At 44.4% G+C, this 17,793-nt stretch overlaps 2 protein-coding genes across 2 annotated transcripts in view; one reads left to right on the top strand and one right to left on the bottom strand.

Moving 5' to 3' along the window:
- LOC133379508 (keratin, type II cytoskeletal cochleal-like) overlaps positions 1 to 4,978 on the top strand; it is a 29,292-nt gene extending 24,314 nt beyond the window's left edge. The window contains exon 9 of the mRNA XM_061614918.1: positions 3,035 to 4,978. Within this exon, the coding sequence (XP_061470902.1) occupies positions 3,035 to 3,225 (191 nt within the window). The 3' untranslated portion in view covers positions 3,226 to 4,978. The remainder of the gene's footprint in view (positions 1 to 3,034) is intronic.
- A 4,031-nt stretch (positions 4,979 to 9,009) lies between these two features.
- LOC133382333 (keratin, type II cuticular Hb4-like) lies at positions 9,010 to 17,286 on the bottom strand. Its single transcript, XM_061622023.1, is given in 5 exon segments — positions 9,010 to 9,128; positions 11,104 to 11,135; positions 12,491 to 12,711; positions 14,974 to 15,099; positions 16,906 to 17,286. Coding segments are annotated over 5 exon segments (879 nt in total).
- Between the last annotated feature and the right edge of the window lie 507 nt (positions 17,287 to 17,793).

The raw sequence follows: 17,793 nt of genomic DNA, 5'->3' as shown, positions 1-17,793 counted from the left end.
TCCTCCCCTCCCTACCTCTACCCCCTCTACCCTCAACCTTCCTCCCTATCCATACCCTTCCTCTTCTCCTCCTGCCCCTTCGTCTCCTCCTCCTGCCCCTCCCTGCCCCTCCCTGCCCCTCCCTCACATGTTTCACCTTTCCTTAGCATGATTGCATAGGAGTAAATCCCATTGGACTCAGTAAGCATGCAAATGATCAAATGTGCCCTCCCTCTCCCCTCCTCTCCCTCCCTCCTACCCTCTTTCCCCTCCCTGCCCTACCCTCCCTCTCCTCTTCTCCCCTCTCTTCCTACTCCTTCCCTCTCCCCTCCCTCTCCCTCCCTTTCTCTTCCCCTCCTCCTCTCCACTCCAAGTCTCCCTCCCCCCTCCATACCTCCCTCCCCCTTTTCCTCCTCCTTTTCCTCCTCCTTTATGGTCAGTTTCACCTTTTCTAAGCATGATTGCATGGGAGTAAATCTCACTGAACTCAATAAGCATGCAAATGATCTATCCATTCTCAGCAAACATGCACAGGATCCCATTTCTTATGCCCAGATTAAAAAGCAGAGAAATTCACTTATAAGCAAAAAAGACTTGCAGTTTAAGAATGTACCTATAGCCAACAGATATTTCTATCAAATTTTTAAAGCAGGGAAATTGGGTGGCTGTAGTGAATGCACCAGGGGAGCGGAGACCTCCTACCTGAGATATTGTACTGTCCTACAAATTTGTAAAAATGCAAAAAAAAAGTGGGTTGGTCTTTCACAGTCTAATCTACTTCCTGTATAGCTTGGAAGAATTTGGTAACATGTACCTCTGAGCATATGGTGAGTGGTAGCAACAACTGTAATCAGGACTGCATCTCCAGTGATGGAGAATTACATTTTTGGTATGTTTGTGTTCTTCTTACTTTGCTTCTTTCCTGTGTTACTACCATTTGTACAGAGAATCTAACCTAGAAAATTATATTTCACTCATTATTCCTCTTAGAACTCTGTGTCAAATGTATATTTATTATTTCCATATGATGGTGAAGATAGCCCTTTGTGTTTCAAACTAGAGATTATATTCTATTTCTATTTAGGGTGCATTAAACAGTTGAACCTGAAACTGCAGTTTGATGTAAAATCAGACTGATTACAATATGTTGCTACTTAAGCAATGACTCTAGCTGCTGGGAAAAAAAAACTTGGCCTGCCCAAGATGCATGTGTTCAGCCTGCTATGCTTAAACCACTCCATTTAAGGAAGGATGGGCATGGTCAATTAAAAACATAGAGCAAACCTAGAAATTTGCTAGAGTATATTTCACTTCCTATTGTTTAATCTTTACGAACTAAGACACTCCTCATGTCCACTGGAGATTATTCTGCAGAAGAGTCAGTACCATTATTCCACAATTGTTTTTGGAGTTTTTTTAGTGTAAATTATGTGAAATGTTGCTGTACTTCACATATTCACAGAAACAGAAGCAAAGGAAAATAAAACTTCACTAAAATTGCAAACATATTTAAAGTGAATATCTGAAGTACATCAGCTATCTTAGTATTGTTGCTTCCTCCCTGCTAAATGAAGATCAGCACAGCCATGTCTTGTTTCTATTATTTGGGCTGATTGCAAGTGTTGCCACCACTCACCATATGCTCAGAAGTCCATGTTACCAAATTCTTCCAAACTACACAGCAAGTGAATTGGACTGTGAAAGTCCAACCCAAATTGTGTTTGCATTTTGACAAATTTGTAGGGTAGCATACTATCTCAGAGTGGAGGTCAGATCTCTTGCTCCCCTGGTACATTCAGTATAGCTGCCCAATTTCCCTGCTTTTTAAAGTTTGCTAGAAATATCTCTTGGCTATAGGTACGTTCTTAAACTGCAAGGGTTTTTTGCCTATGACAAGGATAGCCAATTTCTATATTAGAATTGCAGAGTTGGAAGTGATCTCAAAGGTCATCTCGCCCAATCCCCTGCTGATGAGAGAAACAGACTAGTACAGCATCCCTGCTAGGTGACCAATGAAGGTCCAGCACTTCTGAGACTTTTGACAGTAGAACAGGCTTACCATCAGGAAGTTCTCAGGGGCTACTTTTTTATTCAGCCAGTGATGCAAACACTGAATTTGGCCACACATATAGGCCTTCTCATGTGTGTTCAAACTCTAGGATAAGGTTTATTTAGTTTCTATCCTGTTCTCACTCAAGGGCTCAGGATTGGTAGCTATAGTTACAAATAAAACAAAACAAACATAGAAGACAAACAAATGTCAGAGTAGTCAGTTAAGGAGATCCATGGCTGCTTAATACCGGCCATTGAACATTGTTTGAGAAAACTTATAGGCTTGGATTTTGGTGGCTGAGAAAGAAGTATGGATTAGGGTTGTGCACTGGATTCGCCCAAGACTCGAGGCCCAAGCCAAATTGGATCTCTTCAGAAGTACTCCGGCATCAGACAATTTGGGTACAGACAGCCACAGATCACTACAGGTCAGGTTAGATGACCCAGAGCGCGATCCATAGCTATCAGGGCAGGGCATCAGGTAAGAGTGGGAAAACCCAGTGAAAAGGCCAAGACCTATCACTGATCCCTGGCTGTGTCTTCTGGGAAAAGGTTGGCCCAGCTTCCTGCCTGCCTGCCTGAAGCCTTCCTCCCCTGCCACCCCCATGATTGATTCTTCAATGATTCTCCATGGTGCAGGTGATATTCTGCAAGTGACTTTCCTAAACAAAAGAAGTGTTTTTCCTTTGGTGGGCAATTCTAGTCAATCAGGGATCACACAGTGAATCAGGTGACACTGCGGTGCTATGTAGCCAGTCAGATTTGGCAAGATGATGCTATCTCTTAGAACAAGTGAAATCAATTGAAGGAGAGAGCAAGAGAGGGCAATTTAAACATTTTTGCAAAAAGTATCCAAAAATGTCATAGAAAAGGTGGCGAAAAGTTTCGGCTGGCCCCTAGTGTTATTGGTAACAGTCCCTTGTTGTTGGAAATGCATTTCCAAAAAGAGGCTACCCTGCTATGGTATTTCAGTAAAACACACTGTGATGCTTATGTCCTACAGCTGTGCTCAACTCCAGTTCTGGTGGAGCATATGGCAGCGGAGGTGGTTTCGGCTACGGAGGAGGAATCAGCTTTGGAAGTGGCATGGGCAGCGGTGGAGGCCTCAGCTTTTCCCCTGGAGGTGGCTCGAGCGGCGTGAAATCGGCATACAGTATGACAACAAGCACATCCAGAAGAAGTGTCAGAAACTAAGCCCAGAAAACCAAGATCATCACTGCCTGAACACATCTCTATTTCTTCCCCTCTTTCCCTCACAACAGAGAAAGCAAAAAAGTGGGGTAGATCATTATTTCCCAACAACCAAACCTGCTACAAAATCCAGCCGTAATGAATGAAATGATGATGCTATATTCTGCAAAGACATTATGCCTCCTCCCTCATATACAGCCTAAGTCAGGGGTGGGGAATCAAATTTGGCCTGGCAGGCTGCCTCCATCTGCCCAACATCTGACATCATATGTGATGTCAAGTGTGAGGCACATAGAGATGCAGCTCAATCAGCTGCTCATGCAGCCAATCCCTGCAGGAAACAGGATTGAACTCCCCTGCATCAGCTGATGCACAGGGAGTTCAATCCTGCTTGGCTACTGTCTTTCCCCTACCACCATGGACCAACTTTGACAGTGGGACTGCCTGCTTGTCAATCACCTGTGGCATTATTATGTCAGCTGATGCGGGCCCACTTACCTGTCCAAGTTGCCCTATGGTGGCGGTGAGGATAAAGGTCTGGCCCACCAGGCCAAAATGTTTCCCCACCCCTGGCTTCAGTCCAGGGATTTACATGGCCCTCTAGATGTTGTGGACTGTAACTCCCATCAGCCCCAGCAAGTGTGGCCAGTGGTTAGGGACGATGGGAATTGTAGTCTGACAACATCTGGAGGGTTCCCCATCCCCACACTTATCGTATAAGTATATCTATGGTGTGCTGGTGGTGGTGTGGGGAAAGATTCCCTGGTCCTGGCCTAAACATGTGGTGCTGCTCCCATTGAGATCAAAGGGAGTTCTGCTGTTTATTTAACTGACAGCGAGGTTCAACTGGAAAACAAAATTCTAAACTATCCAGGCAGTTTTTATGTTGTCTCTTTTTGATGCAGAAATTGATTGCCCACTCCCAATTTTCCTGGAAGGAAAAAAATGGTGAAAGGCAAAAAAAGAAAAGAAAAATGAAATCAGAGCAAACTTCTACTCAGAATGGTCTTCTGATGCCTTTACCTCCTATTCTGCACTGTAGCGATGTACGAAATTAAGAAGCATGCAATTCTCACATGGTGCCACATTTATCACATCCTGCTTTTTTGTTTGTAATCATGGTATTGAACAGGCAGTACAGAACCACAGATCCAAGGAGAAATTTGGCAGATGAGGAGGGTTTCATAAGCAGCCTTAGTCATGATGTCACTGCAGCTCCCTACCTTCACAAATTCTAACTGGAGTTGATTTTTTTCTTTGCTCCTTTAGCATAGAAGGTGGGGTCTAAAAGTATTTAATTCCCCCTTTGGAATTAATATGAATACACCTGAATCTTAAAATCCACCCATTTAATACTCTGAAATTTCTCCAGCTCCTGCTAGATGTTAGGAGGAGGAAGGGACCCAGTCTCAACACATTCTCAGTTACAATTCACATTCTGCTTTGAACTCTGCGGTTTCTGAAGCTAACTCTTGCCATCCTATTCTGCCCCAAGGGTCACTTTCAGATGGAATAAACCCACTGAAACAGCTAACCCTAGACAGCACCATTGTTTCATTATGCATGATGTGAATGACTTGGAGTGAATGACTGACAGCTGACACTATGACCAGCTACACTGTTCTGTATCTATATCACATCAGAAGTGCTTCTCTGTCATGTAGCAATGAATGTAGGTACCTGGATTTGTGAGATGGAATGAACATTAATTCTCTCTTTTTTATCTTTTTTAAATAAAGTTTACTCATTGCCCCCATTGAAGGTTCCTATTATTTGTCAGCCTTTGGAATTCTGCTGGTCAAAGAGAGGAAACGATAACAAAGTTGGTCAGCTTTGAACCCCTTTGACTACAATGGAATTTGAGCAACACATGCACAATACTTATACACTTCCTCTAAGGATCTCAAGACAGTGTCTTCACTGTAATCCTGTGAATTAGGCTGACACGCTAAGACAGGGGCGGTTAGCAAAGTCAAATAATACAGTCGAAGCTCAGAGAGAAAAGATCCTGATAACACTTTACTGGATAAAGTGAACAAATGCAGTGTATAATTTAAGGAGAAATAAACAGAGAGGTTTTGTCTTTCTTAGTTCAGGCCTTGTACCAAGCAGGGAAACATACAACCAGACATCCATGGGGGAACCCCTCCCCTTAAATCTACACAGCTAATCAGAGCATGTGCTACCCAGCATAAATAATCCACTCTGCCTGGTTGCTAAGGAACACCACCACTGCCCTTTTAGTTGGCTGACTTATTCAGATCAGAATTAACCCTTAAGTTACAAACTGATGTTCCCTGCTGTTGCACTTCCAACAGGTGTAGCCAATGTGGTGCCCTCCAGATTGTTTTGACTAAAACTCTCATAATCCCTGTCCATTGGCCATGTTACTAGATCTTGTGGGAGTTGTAGTCCAAAAGACCTGGAAGGCACCATGTTGGCTATCCCTGCTCTAACCACTACATCATGCTGACTCTTGATGGCAGCTTTATATTCCAGAAAAAGTAACTCTGTTGGTCATGTTAGAGCCACTTCTCACATAATTTTTTCTATATGGTCCATTTCACACATGCATATTCAATGGTGGACCACATACGTGAATGGGGCATCCCATCACTTTTCAACCAAGTTAGTTCACACATTCACTTGCCACTCATCAAGTGTAGAGAAATCACATAAGGGAGCATGTGTGAAACAGGCCAAAAGTTTGCATCAATAAGATTTTTTAGTACTTGGGGATTTGCGGATCATATTTCTCCTTGTGAGTGGGAATCCTTGGTCGTGAAGGAAGTGCACCCTACAGCTGCTGAAGGACACTAATTCCCAATTCAAGTATTTCATATGCTCTTTGCTCCACTGATGCGGCTAAGACAACCAGAACCAGCTCTGACATCAATGAGGAAGGAGCACTGTTTCTGGCAGGATTCCAAAAGAGGTCAAAATAGCTATCTGTGGAAATACTCCATGACAGGAGCAGCCCTGACCTTCTGGGGTCAATCGCCATTGCATCTAGTGAGTCCATAGCTGTTACCAAAAGTCAGATGCACTTGATATTGCTACCTCACATATTTGATGGATGACTCCTAGAACTGAAAACATTTTTTCCACCTGAGGATGAGCCATAATCTGCTGTGATTCAGGCTCTTTCTGAATAGGCATGTATTTCCCGATCTAACTTTCTGAAGCCCCCGTTTTTAAGTGCATCTGTTCATCTGGTCCCAGGCTATGGTCTGAAGGCACAGGAGGCCACCACCTTGCTGAAGCTAAGCAGGTCTGCGTCTGGTCAGTGCCTGGATGGGAAACCATCTGGGAACCACATGTATGCCGCCTTGGGTTCCATGGTGAAAGAAAGGTGGGGTATAAATGTAATAATTAATTAATCATGTTAAACTAAACAAATAGAATTTCAGCAGTGATTTCTCTTAGCTGCACTTTGAATCAAGAAGCTGCATGACGTCACATAAAATTCTTCTACTACTACTTTATTGTTGTTGTTGTTATTGCATTTGCTAGGGCCTCAAACCCCTAAATTGGTACTATTTTTATTTTGCACAGAGCACTCAAAGAAGTCCAAAGCAGCATGACAGAATTGTTGTTTTGTATCCTCAATCTCTTTCAAGTTAAACAGGACCACTGAGGAGGTCTCAGTTACAGAATTTTGGAGCTGACATTTCACGTATGTCATCTCAGTAATCCTTACCACATCCCTGCAAAGTAGGCCAAGGTTATTATTATTATCCCCTCTTTTCAGAAGGGGGACTGAGACAAGAGGGTAGTGGCTTGCCAATTGTCTCCTAATGAGTTTGAGACTGATCCCAGATTTGAGCCAGGGACTTGCCCCCCCCTCCACCCAATTAGGCTACAGTGGGATTCTAACTCAAGCTAACTAGCATGAAAAACCCGCAAACTGTGAAATACCTGGCAATCTGTTTGCAAGCCCTTTTTTGCCAAGCTGGAAGGCAATTCATATCAAACTTGCTACAGAATGTGAGAAGGATGTGAGGCTAGAACATCCCAGCTATTAGAACATAATTTTGCAGGCTCTTACTTGCAAGCATTACTTCATCATCCTTACTCGTACTACTTGCCTCCCCCGGGGGGAGAAATTTTACTAATTCTAATGATGATGCAATTCCTATTTTAAAAAATGTGGGAAAGCTGGGGAAAGCAAGCGAGAGGATTTTTTGTTGTCCCCCTGCTTCACCTGCCCCCACCCCTCTTGGCTACCATCTGAGTGGTGGCAGGGGTGGAGAACCTGGTGCCCTCTGAATGTTGCTGGACTACAACTCCCATCATCCTCTAACCAACTGCCAAGCTAGCTGGGGCTGATGGGAGGTGAAGTCCAATTACACCTGTAGGGGGGCACACAGCCCACTACCACATCCCTGGCATATGGCCACTGTGATCCCCACCACAGAACTGGCTAGCTCTCATCCAGCTATGATTTGGGGGCAGCAAGCTAACTTTGAGCAGCAGCTGGAAATAATCTCATGAATAACAAATTGCTTTTTGAACCCCTGGAGTTAGACATTTTGGGGCTTGGGCAGATGTCTTTCCCTGTTCCCCATTCGCTCAAAACAAAACAGGGCAGCTAGCAAGGACAGTCGATGGCAGCAGTGTCAGGAACCACTGGATGAGACTTTTAAAGGCCAATGTACACAATACATGGGGAACTTGCAAACAGTTGCCCCTTGTTTAAAAATGCAAAGCAGCTGTGGCAGGCAGTCTGCCCATTTCAGCACAGCAATGGCAACGGGGTGGCTGTTCAAACCCCTCTCCCTTCCACATCCCGTCTTCTCAAAACCATCCTCTCTAAACCGCTTTTCTCTAAGTTGAAAAGAAAGGGGGTCCTCTCTCTCTTAATTAGGAAAGAAGCTCTTATGATCCTGTCCTACCAGGATATTGCCTCAAAGGAAGAGGTGTGGGACCCAGTAGGGAACTTCAGCATAGCTGGGGACTGGAAGAATCTGCTTTAGTCCTAAATTAGCCCGAAGTACCTCATGGATACCTTTCCGGGGTCCCTTGACAATCTCTCCAACCATTTCCTGAGTCCTGTCTCAATTCCCAATTCTCCTTTGTTCCCTGGGCTTCAAGATGGAATATGGCTGTGGGATGCCTTGAGTAGAGATGAGGGAGGAATCTGCAGAAGTCAGATTCCAAAGCAGACTCACCTGATCTCATCTGGACCCGAATCAGATCATTCTAGATTTTGCACTCAGGTGGATTCCCGCTACCTGCACAAGGTGGCCCATGCCTGCCTCTGCTGCTCTGTCCCACAAACTTCTATTTTTAAAAGCTCCGTATAGAGACAAGTCTTTCCTCCTGCCACTCACAGGCTCTGTAACATAATTCGAAGTCTTTGTGAACTTTGACTTATGTTGCAGAGCAATAAGGATGAGTGAATCTGTCCATTTTGGTTTCTCTGAGTTTTTCATTTTTCCAGTCTTAAGTTCAGTTCTCCACATTTCCACATCAGTTTGTGGATTTTTTTTTTAAGTCCTCATGAAAATTCTTTAGTATTTTACTGCGTATTTCTCCTAATGCACCCACATTTGTGTGTGTTTTGGCTGGTATACATGTTTTTGCAAGCAATTTTCCCTAACAATGCATTTTTGTTATTTTAACTAATATACAGATTTATACACATTTTCCCAACTATATGTGTTGTTGTACACATTATTTGGTTGAAGAACTTCACTGCAAAATTCAGAGAAGTGAAATGTTTGGAGGATGGCCATGTTTCAGTTTGTGTATTGTTTGAGGAACTGAATTTCTTCTCTATCCTTCTCATCCGTTGGGATGATGAGCCTTAATGATGTTCTGTTGCTCCCAGAGTTCTGTCGCACAGTTCCGCTGTTGACCCAGTGTGTGGTGGTTGTGCAAAATACAGGTTCCTTGATAGGGATCTTTAAGAAAGGGATAGGAGTGGGAAACTACCAATATCATAATGCCTTTATAGCAAATCCACGGTGCAACTGAACTACTGTATACTATACAATTCTGTTCACCGCACCTCAAAAAGGATAATGAAAATGTAGAAAAGGTATAGAAAAGGGTAATTAAAATGATAAAGGGCCTGGAGCAACTTCCTTGTGGGGAAAGGTTACAACATTTAGGGCTTTTTAGTTTAGAGAAAAAAGGCGAGCCAGAGGAGACATGACAGAGGAATATGAATGGTGTGGAGAAAGTGGTCAGAGAAAAACTTTTCTCCCTCTCTCATAATGCTAGAACCTGGGCTCATCCAATGAAGCTGAACAGTGGGAGATCCAAGATAGACACAAGGAGGCTTTTCTTCACACAGCAGTGCGCACAGCTTAACTCTGGAATTGGCTGCCATGAGATGTGGTGGTGGTGACACCACCAACCTGGACATCTTTAAAGGGGTTTAAATAAATTCATAGGAGATAAAGCTGTCCAGTGGCTCCTAAGCCATGACGGTCATGTGCTGCCTCCATAGTCAGAGGTGGTATGACTTGGAGCACCAGTCGTTCGGAAACACAAGTGATTAGTGTGCTCTTGCACTCAGGTCCTGCTTGTGGGTTTCCCATGGACATCTGGCCACTGGGAGGAGAAGGTGCTGGATTAGATGGGCCTTTGGTTGGATTCAGCTGGGCACTTATATTTAGTACTAGCTGCATTTTTCCTGGTTATTCTGCGCTGCTTCTGTCTCCAGGATATATCTCCCTTCCCAATCCAAGTACCAGTATCAAGACTGTGTGTGGGATTTGGGTAAAAAAAACATGGTAATTGCTATATGCATCTGCATGAATATCTGCTTGGCACAATAACTGTGTCCTTACTTGTTTTCTTTCTATTCCTGCCAAGAAAGTCTACAAGACGCAAAGTCAAAGGAAAATGAGAACATCCCTTGGACAACTGCTGCTGAGAGACCATAAGTCTTCTTCCCCTCAGACAGTTTCATTCCCACGGATTTAGCATAAGAGATTCTGCTTTGGGCATGATGCAGGCAATTGCTTAATAACGTAAGCAGAAGCGTCTACAGATGAACCACTGCTCTGCCAGTCATTTTGGCTTCAGTATTTTGAGTCCCAGACAGGTAGATGTTGTACAGTGCATATCAATATGAACACTATCAAGCTGAATGTTTTTGTGCTGCTCCAGTGTTTTGCAGCACATAAACAACGCTGTCCCCACTGCACGGGAAGCCCCACATGACAAGCAAGGATTCATTTTGTGGCACTATCACACCAAACCTTTGAGAGGCTTCCACTTTATTCTCTGGGTGATAGCATGATACAGTGTGTCCTCTATCCGAAGACATCAAATGCCTTAGGGCAGGGGCAGGGAACCTGTGGCCCTCTAGGTGCTGTTGAACTCCAACTCCCATCAGCCCCAGCCAGTACGGTCAATGGTGAGGGAATTACGGCAATCGCAGTCATTGGTGAGTGCCTTCTCTGCCCAGATGGTGGATGTTCATCCTGTTCTTGATGGGGTTACACTCCCCTTGAAGGAACAGGTTCGTAGCTTGGGAGTTCTTTTCGATCCTTCCTTGTCTCTTGAGGCCCAGGTGGCCTCGGTGGCACGGAATGCTTTTTACCATCTTCGATTGGTAGCCAGGTCCAGGATTGCCGATCCCCTTGTTCCTTCTTCTACTTTTTGAAAGAGGAAATTATCAGCAAGGCCCCTCAGGAATTTGTTGGAGGCTTTGTGCTTCGCAGAGTTTGTCTCCCACCAGATATCCGGGTAGTTGAAGTCCCCCATCACTACTAATTCCTGCCTCATTGAGATTTCAGAGATTTGTTTGAGAAAGGCCTCGTCTACCACCTCTTCTTGGCCAGGGGGTCTGTAGTAGACACCTACGACCATAATAATAATAATAATAATGGCAGAGAAAAATGAAGAGAATATCAGAATACTTACAGAAGTTCACACCACATTCTCCTTCACCCAATCTAATAAGAAGTTAAAAAAAGTTGTTCACTAATTGTTCTTTGCTACAAAATCACCATTATTGCTATAAACAGTTCACAGATTCATCCACTGAAAAATCTTGGCCCAACATCAGGCCTGAAGCATGTCAAATTGACCTGCCAGTTTCTTTCTCACCCCATAACTTCTCTCTGAGGCTTTCTGACCATGGTGGTCAATTATGCACCTAGAGCTGCTTCTTATAATTTCTAAGGCACCATGAATGGGGTTGTAGTTCAATGGTGGAGCATGTGCTTTGTGTACAGAAGGTTCCAGGTTCGATCCCTGGCATCTCCATTTCTGAGTAGCAGGTAATGGGAAAGACATCCTCTGCCTTTGCTGCCAGTCAGAGTAGACAATACTGGACTAAATGGGCAAACAGTCTGGTCTAGTTCAAGGCAGCTACCTATTGCCACTGTCCCTGTTTCCTAGAGTCCCATTGTTCATGGGGAACAGAATCTAAACATTTTCTGTCTTCAGCTTTTGAAATAGTGTGGCAAACATTTCTTTTACTGACCTCTGGTGCGTTGAACAGCAATCTAAAACACACAGTGGTGGTTGGCGCCCATTGGGACTGATAGAGAGGAAGGCAGAGAGGCCAACAATAGGTGGAACTGGCACCAATGACAGGCGGATCCAACTGATTCAAGTTTTGCCCCCATCCTCATCCCTGTCCTGAGATTAAGAAGGAAGGAGCTGACAGCCGGTGCTTCCTGTTGAACGGGTTGTAAGTAAGAAGGCAGGCTGACAGGGGCTGGCTGAGGCCTGACTGAGGTTGCTTGGCCAGTGCCCCATTTGCCCTCATGGACCAGCCTCCAGTGGACAGACACATACATCTAGCAGGTGAAATGATAGGAAAATTGTGCCTGCTATATTTCTGCACTGGAGGCTGCAGTTAAAGCCACTAAAAACACCTTTAAAAGGAAAAAAAGCACCTACAACTACTTAGACAAATCCACACAGCTAAAATAATGCTTTGCTATTTCATTTGTTTCCTTCTTCCATGGGGACTTAACAGCAGTACTGAAAAAGTGTGACTCATTGAGCCAAGCATGTCCCAGAGAAGAATGTTTTATATCTGTTTGTTTACTGTATAGATATAGATTGCTCAATAACGTATATTCACCGAGCACCATCTTTTTACGTTCTGCCAGGTGCTTGATATCCTCCTGTTTTTGCAGTCCTTGGCAGGCACTAAAACAGGCGATTTATCAAGCCTCTGGCAGGCAATACGTAACTGGTGTGTATATTATGTTTGGTGGGCCACAAACAGTGCTACAGCATAGCAAGCTTACTGATTAATCCAGTCCTAGCCAGTCTTGCTTATTATGGTGCTCACCTGCATTCCTCCCCTTCCAGCACCTTCCTGTAGGTGGCGATCTCAATATCCAGGGCAAGCTTGCCATTCATTACCTCCTGGTACTCTCGCCGTTGGCATGCCATATCTTGCTTCGCCTTGTGCAGGGCATCTTCTAGCTCAGCCAGTTTGCATTTGGCATCTTTCACAGCCATCTCCCCACGGTCATCAGCCGCAGCTACCTCCTCTTCCAGTTTCGCTTGCTGCGATGACAAGGCGCAGCATCACAACAGCACATAAACTCAGTGATGTTGGTCGCTTAACTGTGATTTTTCTAGTTATTGCAATGTCTCATCTGTTTCAGTTCAAACTCTAAAGAACTAAGGAGTGGGTGGTAAGAATTTATCTGAACACTCCACAACAATTCAGGAAATCCCCAGGAGATTTTGTGGGCTGACATAGGCTCATTATTCTTTCATATATTCTTTCCCACACTGTAATCATTCAGTTTCAAAATGGTGTAACATAAGAACATAAGAAGAGTCATGCTGGATCAGGCCAAAGGTCCATCTAGTCCAACATCCTGTTTTCACAGTGGCCAACCACATGCCCCATTGGGAAGCCCCCAAGCAGGATCTGAGCACAAAAGCATTCTCCCCACTTGTGATTTATGTGGCAAATGGTATTCAGAGGCACACTGCCCCAAAAAATAGCCATCATGGCTGGTAATCAAAAGCTTTATCTTTGTTATAATTATTATTTATGAATTTGTCTAATTACCTTTTAAAGCCATCCGAGTTGGTGGCCATCATCACTACATATTATAAGAGCAAATCCCATAGTTTAACTATGCACCGTGTGAAGAAGTACTTTCTTTTGTCTGTCCTGCATCTTCCAACATTCAGCTTTGTTGGATGTTCATGAGTTCCAGCGTTATGAGAGAGGTTTGAGAGATGGTCACTGGAACGATCTAATTGTATGATGGGGGAAACCAAGTCTGAGCAAGGGGATGACTTCGGACCAGAGCACATTCAAAGAAAAAGGAGATGCCACCAGACTCACAACTTCTCTTTGGTGAGCAATTCCCATCCACCCGGCAGTAATATTTGTAAGCGTTCGCCATTCAACTCACTTCCTCCCACCATAAATCTCCATGCAATCGTATGGCAATACTTGCATACATGATGGGACAGGCAAGGGTTGCTTAACAAGGGGAGGGCATTATTAATGGCATTCACATACCTAGAGACAGGTCAGTCTATCCAATTTCATGTGTGTTCATTTATAAGTCTATTGCATCCTGTTTCTACATTCATTTGTTTTATATATATATATAATTAAAAATCTCTACAACATTCATATTTAAATATTATTTTATCACAAAATAAATACATATTTTTCTCAATGTACATATTTTATCCTAAGATATGTATTTTTAATATCTTTTGCCTCTTTTTTTGGTCGAGAACTGTATCGCAAAATTCAGAGAGGTGTGAAATTGGAAAGATAATTATGTTCCACTCTATGTGCTAGCCCAGGGGGTGCAAATCATATTACTATGCTTAAAAATGTGGGCTAGAAGGAATTTTCTGCCATCCCTAGTAGGGTTGCCAGGTTCATGGCCTGAGACTGATCCTTTATCTTTAGGAGAAGAGAAAGTCAGCCAAGTGCAGGTGTTCTTGCAACACTGTAATGAGAAAAACCACAAGGTGGAATTCTCCCTTCCCCCTGCACAACTTTTAAAGATATAGAAGTCCTCTTGGTTGCCAGGCCCTGCCTCCAAGAGGTCTTCTGTATCTTTAAAAGTTGTGCAGGGGGGAGGGAGAATTCCACCTTGTGGTTTTTCCCATCACCGTGTTGCAAGAACATCTGCACTTGGCTGACTTTCTCTTCTCCTAAAGATACAGGATCAGTCTCAGGCCCTGAACCTGGCAACTCTAATCCCTAGCTCTGCTCCTCATCAAAGAACAATGGCTGAATTCAGATCTATGCTTCCTAATTGCACAAGTAAAAGGTCACATCCACTTTAACAGTCATGGAGAATCCTGGGAGCTGTGCTGACCTCACAGAATTCTCAGGAGTCTCCATGATTGTTAAAGTGGTATAATAGCGCTTTAAATGTATGGTGTGGATTTGACCTAACAGTCTTATTTGCAATAATTCCACCACTCCACCTTCAATATTATTTATTCACCTCAGGTCTTCAAATATTTAAAAAGGAATTGTTTTCAAGCAGCATTAAGGACTAGAAATTACACACACACACACACACACAGAGAGAGAGAGAGAGAGAGAGAGAGAGAGAGAGAGAGAGAGAGAGAGAGAGAGAGAGGTATTTGTCCAGGATGCTGAACTCTGTGCCCAAGAGTGATCTGTTGTGTGATCACAGAACATGCAAAGCCCTGGCCTACAAAACCTGATTTCTTCATAAGCATACAGTAGCTATGATTCCTCTGAAGCCCTCTTCCAATCTGCAGCTAACCTCACAGTTGTGGCTCCAAGAAGTCAACCTTCTCCCGTCTCACCTGGCATTTGACATTTGAAACTTCTACCTCCAGCCTATGGACTGCTCTTGTCAGCTTGCTAAGTTATTCCTTGACGCTGCGCAGGTTGTCACAGTGTTTGGCTGCAGTCGTTCTCAACTCCTGGTACTAAAGCGAAAGAGAAGATAAGTTGCTTGAACCACTGGTGGCTGGGGAGGAAGGGGTGTCATGTAAATTGTCCCCACTGACCCACTGACTGTGCAGCTCTAGCCATTGCATGCCACCTCCACTGGGAAGGAATACAAGCAAAGGGGAAAGGGGGCACACCCCAAAACAAACTAGAGGGGAGGTTGCGGTTAAAGATCAGGACAAACAGCTTCTGCAAAGGGAGATGTTTCAAGACAATGGAAAATAAGAAGCACGCACACACCCTTTTAACATCCATTGGTATCCACCATCATTGAAGGAACTCCCTTCTCCTGATTACTTCCCATACTATCACCCACTTCTGTTTACACCCTCACTGAAAAAGAGGACACCACTTTGCATAAACTTTGCATGAGCTGATTTATTATGTATAGTTACAAATTGAGAAACAATTACTATAATTTCAGTAGCAATACAGTACATCTCACCATAGTGGGGAAGACTGGGACCAGGTGACCTGTATGCTCTGCCCTGTCTGCTGTCCTAGTGCTCATTGTGGATGGATTCTTTTATTTGTTTACTATATTTATATCCTGACTTTTCCTCCAGTGAACTTAAGGTGGCATACGTGGTCCTTCCCCCACTTTTAATCCTCACAATAACCCCGTGAGGCAGGTTAGGGTGAGAGATGGTTACTGGCCCAAGGTCATCCCAGTGAGCTTTGCGGCTGAGTGGAGATTTGAATCTGGGTCTCCCAAGTCTCAGTCCAACACTCTCATGGCTCTTCTTTATCTTTGCGCCTGACTTGGACTGGGCATCCCTTCAAACAGAGGACTCTTTCAAACAGAGGACTATCCTCTGACAGCCCTTCAGATAGAGAGACCTGTCCATATATATATGGCTCTTTTTAATAATAATAATAATAATAATAATAAGAAGAAGAAGAAGAAGAAGAAGAAGATGTGTTGTTGAGAATATGAGAAACTGGTGGATCAAGCAAGGGGACACCTAGTCTAGCATCCTGTTCTCAGAAGTGGTCAGCCATACGCTTCCAGAACCCTTACCCCCAAGCAGGGTGTTAAGGCAACAGCCCCCTGCAACATTTCAACAGTAAACTCCTCTGAGCATGGAGGTTTCATTTAGCTCTCATTATACCAGGGACGAGGAGTTGTGACTCTCCAGAAGTTGCTGGACTCCAGCTCCCATCAGCTGCAGCCAGAACAGCCAACAGGGGTGATAGGAGTTGCAGTCCAGCAACATCTGGAGAGCCACCGGCACCCTAGCCCTGTTCTATACATAAGAACATAAGAAGCACCCTGCTGGATCAGGCCAAAGTCCTGTTTGGTCCTGTATCCAGTTTCCCATAGTGGCCAGCTAGATGCCTCTGGGAAGCCTACAAGCGGGACATTAGCACAACAGCACTCCATTTTTTCACCTCCCTTTAAAAAGACATCTTGGTTAATCGTCATCACCACATCCTGTGGCACTGTATTCAGCGTGTAACAGGCTGGCTTTGATTCAGATCTCCTATGATGTGACTTGGGCTGCTTTTGAAATATAACCAAAGAGTGAAGCTTGATCATCCCATCTCAGGTCTGAGCATTTTGCACACATTTCCTGCCCAACTCCTAGGAACACACCTGCCTTATACTGAGTCAGACCATTGGCCTATCTAGCTCAGCACTGTCTACACTGACTGGCAGCATTCCTGTAGAGGTTCAAGGTGGATGTGCCTGTCCTACCTGGAGATGCCATGGATTGAACCTGGGACCTTCTGCATACAAAGCAAATGCTCTACCACTAAGCTACGGGCCTTCTGTAACTCACCTTGTCAATGAAACAGGCAAACTTGCTACTGAGGCACTGACTTTCATTCTTCTCTTGGCATTTCACCGCTTGGGCCATGGCGTTCATTCCGAGGTTGAGAGGTTGCAGTAATGTCTCATTGCATGCAATAGGGGTGATGCCAGGGGAACACGGTGTGCAGACCCCAGCACGCCTGAAACCATAGCCATATCTGAAGCCACAATAGCCATATCCACCGGTACCGATACCCTGATACCCATATCTGCACTTCGGTGGCAGGCAATTGCCGACAGCGATCCTGGAGCTGTAAGAGCTGGCACCACCCAGGCTCCTGCTACTAAAGCAGCCCACTCCTCTGTAGCCAAAGACCCTGGTAGAACAGGAAGTGCTGACCTGGGACATGTGCCCTGCGGGTTGTAGGACAGCCGAGCAAGAAATTAAATTCCTGGGGCCGCATGCCAGGTTTGATTGGCAAGACACAGTTTCACAGAAGAGTGGAAGCTGGAAGAGGATGGGGAGAAGTGAAAAGGCAGAGCGAAAAACGCAGAAGCGCTGTGGTTACGTGTGGAGAAACCAGGCCTTTATATCCGCTTGGGGCAGCTGGGTTTGGCCAGCATTGAAATGGGGGACCAAAGAACTTCCCAGACTTTTATTACCTTGGTACATTTAGGTGATCAATTTCCCACGTGCTCAATGCATCGTTCAGCAGCTGTTCACCCGGCAGATAAAAAAGGGTTCAGGGGATTTCACAAACCCATTGTTTACCACACCGACAATGCAATATTAAACACACACACACAAGGGAGGAAGCAAGACTTGTAATTATGGCATGGATATCAAGAAGTCTGGATTTGGCTCAGCTCCCCTTCCTGGTTACGCTAGCAATCAGCTGTGTGACCATATCTGAGT

This window comes from Rhineura floridana, chromosome 3 (assembly GCF_030035675.1).
Source record: "Rhineura floridana isolate rRhiFlo1 chromosome 3, rRhiFlo1.hap2, whole genome shotgun sequence".
Classification (NCBI taxonomy): Eukaryota; Metazoa; Chordata; class Lepidosauria; order Squamata; family Rhineuridae; genus Rhineura; species Rhineura floridana.
The sequence above is the reverse complement of the archived record's forward strand: the minus strand, read 5'-3'. Positions and strand labels throughout refer to the sequence as shown.